The sequence below is a fragment of the Momordica charantia genome (assembly GCF_013281855.1).
Source record: "Momordica charantia cultivar OHB3-1 chromosome 2 unlocalized genomic scaffold, Mcharantia_2.0 BLBB01000002.1, whole genome shotgun sequence".
Taxonomy (NCBI): Eukaryota; Viridiplantae; Streptophyta; class Magnoliopsida; order Cucurbitales; family Cucurbitaceae; genus Momordica; species Momordica charantia.
This window is the reverse complement of record NW_028275160.1, coordinates 9,581,620-9,589,405: the sequence shown is the minus strand read 5'-3', so window position 1 is coordinate 9,589,405 and position 7,786 is coordinate 9,581,620. Positions and strand designations below refer to the sequence as shown.

Sequence of the window (7,786 nt, the reverse complement as noted above, 5' to 3'; positions counted from 1 at the left end):
GATAATAATGGTGTACTAAAATGCGAACCACTAACAAAGATTTTTGCTTCCACCGGTGGACAAAACTCCCAAAATTCGGTGAAATTTGTCCAGGAATTGCCACATGGCTGTCCATTCTCCACCACTCCCGAAGAATGTCGTCGCCACAAGCCTAAAAAACCCACCCAAATTCTCCATTTCTTCCTAATTCCTTCCTACTTCGGTTTTCTCTGCAAATTTTCATCGGAAACATAGCGAGGAGTGGCTTCAGTCACTGACCCACCATGGCTTTGACTACCATTTACAACCCCTTTAATCTTTCCTCTTCTGGCTTGTCAAGAACCTGCTTCCCCGTTCCGGCTTTTCGTGAGTACCTTGTTGAGATTTCGCCTTGTCAGCGCGGTACCTGTAAAGCGGCGTGTGGGTGGCGGAGGAAGAGAGTGACCCAGGTGAGAGCCGCCGTGGCGGAGGCGCCACCGGAGGAAGGGGCGGCCGGAGAGATCGGCCGGAGCGTTCCCACTAGGAATGTTCGGATACTGGTGGCCGGAGGAGGGATTGGGGGTCTGGTTTTTGCTCTGGCGGCGAAGAGGAAAGGGTTTGAAGTGGTGGTTTTCGAGAGGGATATAAGTGCGATCAGAGGGGAGGGGCAGTACAGGGGTCCGATTCAGATACAGAGCAATGCGTTGGCGGCTTTGGAAGCCATTGATTTGGATGTTGCAGAGGAAGTCATGAGAGTTGGCTGTATCACTGGTGATAGGATTAACGGGCTCGTTGATGGGGTTTCTGGAAATTGGTATGTTGCTAAGAATTTTACTCGTGGTTTCTTGTGATGAGGTCTCCTCATCTTCGTTGGATCTTTCTGGAAATGATTATAGCGTTTGAGTTTGTATATCTTTTGACTAAGAAACTTCATGGATTTAGATTCGAAGTTGACCCACTTTCATTTCATCCAAAACAGAAGAAGGAAAAATGGTTGACCCACTTTCCAAATCTGGGATTTAGCTAAGAATATCATGTCGACAGCTGAGAGATGGGACTGAAAAAGACATGTTGAGCTAACTGAATGAATGAATGATATGTTGCACTGTCTAAGAATTGTTGTGTGCTTGAAGTTGTTGGTTAATTAATCTTTAGACTTCAGAGCATGTGGTAATAGTGTACATTTCTTTCTTTGATTCTTTCTGAATCATACCGTTTTCTTGATAGACCTTAACCGGAAGGCATTTTTGCAATCCATGTTTATTGCAGCGGTTTTCACTGTCCGGGTCTCTGGGATTTTCTTTTCGTTGAATCACCAATCAACCCACAAGATCAAGCTAATAGGTTAGGGTAAATTTAATCATTTTAGAGAAATCTTAACACTCTCCCTCACTTGTGGACTTAGAAATTTGCAAAAAATCACCGATCAATCCATTAGCTTAGGTTAAATATCTATGAAAGATTAAATTTACCCAACTCATTAGTTTAAGCTTTTGGGTTCATTGGTGATTTCACGGTTTGTTAAACTTTTGTTAGGCTGTGTCAATTTGGAATATGAACCAACAAACAAAAAGGAATGTATAGGACCAGCTTCCAAAACATGAAATTTAAGAGAAGTGATTGGAGGGCTACTCTTCATTAGTTTTTTTCTGGGGGACCTCTCATCTCCATGCAGGTTGTTCTCCTTTTGTTCATTTATACAAATATTGTTTCTCATAAAAAAGAGAGAGAGAGAAAGGATTTACCTTTCAAATTGACTCTGCTGGGCTTATAGCTATGTATTATCTAAGATGTCAATTATCCGAATTGTGTCACATGAAGGATATGTAACTCGTATCAGGTACATCAAGTTTGACACATTCACTCCTGCAGCGGAACGAGGACTTCCTGTCACAAGGGTTATCAGCCGGATGGCATTACAACAAATTCTTGCTCGTGCCGTGGGTGATGATGTGATTATAAATGATAGTAATGTTGTTGACTTTGAGGATAATGGAGATAAGGTAATATCCTGTCATGGTTTCTCTTTCTTTTTCTTGCAAAATATCCAGCTTATAGCTTCATGAAAAAGGCTATGGTTACCTGACACATCCGTTTCTTTGTCATTGACATGATGTCATCTTGTCTTTCTTCGTAATCTGCCTTTAGGTTAGTGTGGTTCTTGAAAATGGGCAGCGTCACGAGGGTGATCTCTTGGTCGGAGCAGATGGTATTCGGTCAAAGGTACTATCATATATTACTACATTTTTTGGTTGGATTTAAGTTGTTCCCATTGAGCTGTTTTATTAATGAATATTGATGTTATAGGGTTTATGATGTCAGGTCAGACAGAACTTGTTTGGACACTCGGAAGCTGTATATTCAGACTACACCTGCTATACTGGTATCGCAGACTTCATACCAGCTGACATTGAAACTGTTGGGTAATACATGTGGATATTTAAAAATATTATTAGGATATTAAGGGCGTATTAGTAGTTAGCTTAGTGGAAAATATTATTTTGGATTCTATCGCAGTTATCTCACTTGGACAACTTTCCGGTATTCTTTTTTTAAGACCTGGTTTCTTTTTATTTATATTCTGAAGGTACCGAGTGTTTTTGGGGCACAAACAATACTTCGTTTCCTCAGATGTCGGTGCGGGAAAGATGCAGTGGTATGCCTTTCATAAGGAACCTCCTGGTGGCACTGATGCCCCTCGTGGTATGTTTAACCCTTCTATTATTAGTAATGCCTCTTCTAGGAGAGAGAAGCAAATAAAACAAAATCAAAAGAGAGAGTTTTCTTCTTAAATTATTACTTGAAATTATATGTATGAAAATATCTACATCCTAAAATTTCTAAAATATTCTTAATTAAGTATCTAGATGGACGAATGTTCTCTTCCAATTGTTTAATGTGTTCAGTTAAAGGAGTATGATTCTGGTTGTAGCTCTGTTATGTCAATCTTTTTAAAGGATAAATTATGGTATGTTGTTCTGTTGTAGAACAACCAGAACATTTCACCAGAGAACCAACGAACCTAACAAACCTATACAAACGAATGGATTAAGATCATTAATCGAGGAGCGAAGAAGAACAATAAAGAGGAAGAGTAAACACAAAATTATAGCAGTTCGATAAAAATAGTCTACATCTACTCAGGCCCTCCACTGGTGACAATCAGCAAGCTAGAATCCTGAGAATTCTCTCTCCATCAGAATGCTTAACTCTCAAACTAAGCCTTTTCGTCTCCTAAATATAAAGCATTCCTGCCCATTATAGCTGACGGACGCTCAATGCATGATCCCTGGCTCACACCATTTACATGAGTCCTTACCGCTCTGTAACTAACTAATGATGGCAGCAATACAAGATGAAAAAAAGAAAGAGAGAACATATTCCCATAATATGTTCTTTCCACTACATTTTAAAAGCATTTGATAACTTATGCAACAGCATAACTGTTAGAAGGAATGGGTCGATCCTAATTGCGTCGACTTGAGAGAACTATCCCGAGTTTCTTTTGCTGCAGGCTTTCTCGAATAACATTTGATTGGCTTCCTGCAGGCAGAAAGGAAAGACTACTCAAAATTTTTGAAGGTTGGTGTGACAATGTGATAGATCTGATACATGCCACTGATGAAGATGCCGTTCTTCGACGTGACATATATGATCGCACACCTATTTTCACATGGGGAAAGGGCCGTGTAACTTTGCTTGGGGATTCTGTACATGCTATGCAGCCAAATATGGGTCAAGGGGGATGCATGGCTATTGAGGTATTCATTTTTTGACTCGATTTCTTTATATCCTTTGATCCACATTAAGGTTGTTACTGAAAAGTTCTAGTTACCGTAAATGATTGGTTACCAACCTCTATTTCTTGGACACTGCTCATTGAAGTTTCTTGCTCGGTCACTCTTCTGCTGTAGTAGGAACTTCAAATGCAATAAAACTGGGTTAACGTGTGGTTTTCCTTCCAATTTTTCCCCGATTATTGCAGGATGGTTATCAACTTGCACTTGAGCTGGATAAAGCATGGAACGAAAGCGTGGCCTCAGGATCTCCAGTTGACATTGTTTCTTCATTAAAGAGGTAATTAATTCTATTTCCATGTGGTATGTAATAATAGAATGTTGAAGATTTAAATCTTATTTTGCTCATTTAACTTTCATTTTGGTTCCCAAGTTTTTAAATGTTTTATTTTAGCCCTTGAACTTTGCTTATAAGAAACTATTTTAGTCGTTTTCATTATTTTATTTTATTTTTTTTTATAAATTATTTAACATTAAGGCTAATATGATTTATTTACTTAGCAACATGCGCATAACTTAACTGATTCAGACATTACGTTTTTTGGGAAATCCAAAAAACAATATGTTTCAATTACTTGAAAAATGTCCGTATGAACAAGTATTTAAAGGTAACAACATAGGTTAGGTATTAGGGGTTTCAAATCTAACTTAGATTCAGATTAAATAATTAATAAAGGTAAGGGCTAAAATAATCTAAAACAGTTGTGGGACTAAAACAGAACAGATAAAAGTTCAGGGGTTAGATAGTTACATTCAAGGATTTTGTTTACCCAGTTTTCCAAATAAGTAACATTGTAAGACTAACAAATCTGCTGCTGGCTTACAGTTTGAACCGTAGAAATATATGTCAATATCTTTTCTCACCCTTTTTTTAATTTAATTAATTTAATTGTCTTTTTTTTTTTTAAATGATCCTAGTTATGAGAGTTCTAGAAGAATACGGGTTGCTGTTATCCATGGAATGGCAAGAATGGCTGCATTAATGGCTTCCACTTATAAAGCTTATTTGGGAGTAGGACTCGGCCCGCTTTCGGTAAGAAACTGATGTATGTACTAACATTCAACAGTAGACGAATCTTTGTATGAGGCAAGGCTGTACAGTATGTCTGATGAAATTCGATCGATGTTCTAGTTTTTGACACAGTTTAGAATACCGCATCCAGGACGAGTTGGTGGAAGGTTTTTTATTGACCTTGCAATGCCCTTGATGCTTAATTGGGTCTTAGGGGGTAATAGGTAAATTCCTTAAATTCTATCTCTTTATTTCTAATCTTTTTTAAAAGGAAAAATTTTATTGAAAAGTTACCTAGTGAAAAACTCTGTTCTTTTTCTTTTTTTTTTTTGAGTTCAACAGTATGTGAGATTGGTGATTTGAACCTCCCACCTTTGGGCTACGTTGAGGTTGACATAAATTCAAAGATACCCGAAAAAGCTAAAAACAACCCTTTCTTGGGACCTCTAGAAATGTACTTGCCTCACAAAACTTCTCAGGAAACCTCCTAGAGATCCATTTCAAAAGTTTATGGTAACTTTGGGCGCTCCATGTTGAAGCACCAAGTGCTGCCTCTCAAAGCACTTATTCTGTTTGTTGAGTGTTTTATCAGCACTTCTTCAGACATTTCCAATTTTAGCAAGCTTTGGATTATGACAAAAAGCTCCCTAAGAAAACCGTCCCCCACGCAGAAAAGCGCCTCAACTGTCTCTTCCAAACCCCCAATTTTGGCTGCTCATACCTCTTTTTTCTTCTTTTTTTTTTTTACTTTTCTTTTCTTTTCTTTCTAGAATAGGACTAAGAAAACACCCAACTCTTATAAATACTCAAAGCACTCCACCCTAAATAGAATCTTTTATGGATTCACTAATTCTTTCACCAATAGGCTTGAAACTGGAGAAGGGCTGCCGCCATTAACAGCATAATCTTAACTACCTTTTTGTTAACCAGACCAGTAGGCATTAAATAATCACCCTTTTCCTTTAAAAACCTGAACCACCTTCCTGAAGTAGTCATTTTGGATCCCCTTCAGACCCACCCTCTGTTCCAATATACTAAAAGAACTCTATTTTGATCAATTTCAAGCTCCCCGATCAAGGCTAGAAGTATCTGAGGATTCCGAGCATTTGGAAATTTCGAAGACTGATTATTCCTCTGGTTTCCATCTTCTTTGCTGTCAATTTCTTCTTCAATTTTGTCTCTTCCATCCTTCTCTTTTAATGAAAACTGAGGGGTTTTTCATTTTTCTTCTGCAGTTCAAAATTAGAAGGGAGGCCACCATCTTGCAGACTCTCAGACAAAGTATGTAATCTACAATTAATTTTGTGTTCAGTCTGTTTATAGCAAAGAGTGAATCTTATTACATTCTCCATTTTGGCCATTGAAATTTATTTTCTTGAAATAATGTTCGTGAAGGCAAACGATAAATTGCGTATATGGTTTGAAGATGACGATGCCCTGGAGCGTGCTATTAACGGAGAGTAAGCTCACAATCCGGATTGCCCGTTTAATGTTAGCAATGGATGCTCTGATCTTCTCATTAGAGCCAAACCGGTTTGTTTTTCAGGTGGTTTCTATTGCCACAGGGAGACGAAGCTGGTGTTTCTCAGCCCATTCCTTTAAGCAGAGACGAGAATGGGGCCTGTGTGATTGGGTATGCTTATGTTCTCTTTTCTTTCGGGTAGCCTAACGAAATTGGTATGTTCATGAAGGGAATTCTTTTTTTAATACATGTTATTGCAGAAGTACGGAGCTGACGGTATATTCAGGGACGTCGTTTGCTATACCGTTGCCTCAGGTGGAACAATTACACTTTATACACTTGAAAAGAACTCCCTGTCTTACTGCTGATGGTCGAAAATCGAAACAATCTAAACTAGTTTGTTTTTCGTTAATTGCAGGTTTCAAAAAAGCACGCTCAGATTCATTACAAAGACGGGGCCTTCTTCGTGACTGATCTGAGGAGTGAACATGGTACCTGGCTCACTGAGTAAGTATATATTATGAGGCAGTTCTTTTTACTTGGCGGGGCGGGGGAAGGGTATATAGAGCTCAAGATATATTCTTGCAAATATGATTGCAGTAACGAAGGAAGGCGGTATTGCATACCTCCCAATTTTCCAGCTCGTTTCCATCAATCGGACATTATTGAGTTTGGTTCAGATAGGAAGGTAAGTGATGACTGAAAACTTTGGAATTTTCGGGTTAGTCCTCAACCAATATGATGAATATAGAAAGTTCTAATGGATCTGAGTTAACGACGTTGAGAATGTCGATCAATTCATCTCTCAATCTTGTCATAATTTTTTTTTTAATGTTTGTATGCAGGCAGCATTTCGTGTGAAGGTGATAAGATCTTCAGTTGAAAAAAATAGAGAAGAAGTAGAGAGCAAGTCATGAAATAATGTGGAAAATCTTCATCTTTAATTCTTCTCAATTTTAATAGATATTATGTACAGAAATTATTGGAAGGCAGTGGAGCACTGCAGATTTTACATGCAATGATTTCTAAAGGTCATATAAGTATACATCAGAATGTTGAGGTTAATGTATTCGGACTCTCCTAACATTTGCAACGGTTTAGTCTTTATATTTAAATGTATATATATACATATATATATAATGGTCAAGTCCTCGAGTTAAATTTTGGTCCTATCGATCATTACATTTTTTTTCCCGAAGTTTAGGAATTAAGATTCAATCGTTACATTTTTAAAGTATAAAAATTAAATCGTCCATTGCGTACTAATCCTCTCCCATCTGTTCGCGGGTTTGTTGGTGCTACAACTAGAGCTTACAGAATCGAGCTAAAAGCTTGAGTTAACTCAGTACGTTCGACCTAGAAGATGATCGTGTTATAAGTTTGAGTTAATTCAGTATGCTTAACCTATAAGATGATCTTGTTATAGTATTATGTTGTAAAATTTTAAATGTCGATGTTGATTGAATGTTGAGACTTCAATTTAATGAAAATATCGTTAAAATGTTGATGTCAGAGGGATCCTTGGAAAAGGTTATAAACATAAAATAAAAATCATAA

The 7,786-nt window shown here is 37.8% G+C and overlaps 1 protein-coding gene across 2 annotated transcripts; it reads left to right on the top strand.

The window, feature by feature from the left end:
• On the top strand, positions 1 to 7,399 carry ABA1 (zeaxanthin epoxidase (ZEP) (ABA1)). 2 transcript variants are annotated; one of them, XM_088120883.1, is made up of 16 exons: positions 1 to 772; positions 1,799 to 1,961; positions 2,107 to 2,181; positions 2,281 to 2,381; positions 2,546 to 2,661; positions 3,508 to 3,719; positions 3,944 to 4,035; positions 4,674 to 4,788; positions 4,888 to 4,991; positions 6,003 to 6,048; positions 6,163 to 6,227; positions 6,314 to 6,400; positions 6,490 to 6,544; positions 6,648 to 6,736; positions 6,830 to 6,950; positions 7,075 to 7,399. In XM_088120883.1, the coding sequence occupies exons 1-15, from the start codon at positions 264 to 266 to the stop codon at positions 6,930 to 6,932; spliced, it is 1,932 nt and encodes a 643-aa protein (XP_087977009.1). In that variant the 5' UTR covers positions 1 to 263; the 3' UTR covers positions 6,933 to 6,950; positions 7,075 to 7,399. The 2 variants fall into 2 exon arrangements, with proteins under 2 accessions (XP_087977009.1, XP_022149509.1); XM_022293817.2 differs by having other exon boundaries at positions 2 to 772; positions 6,830 to 6,917.
• Positions 7,400 to 7,786: the final 387 nt, after the last annotated feature.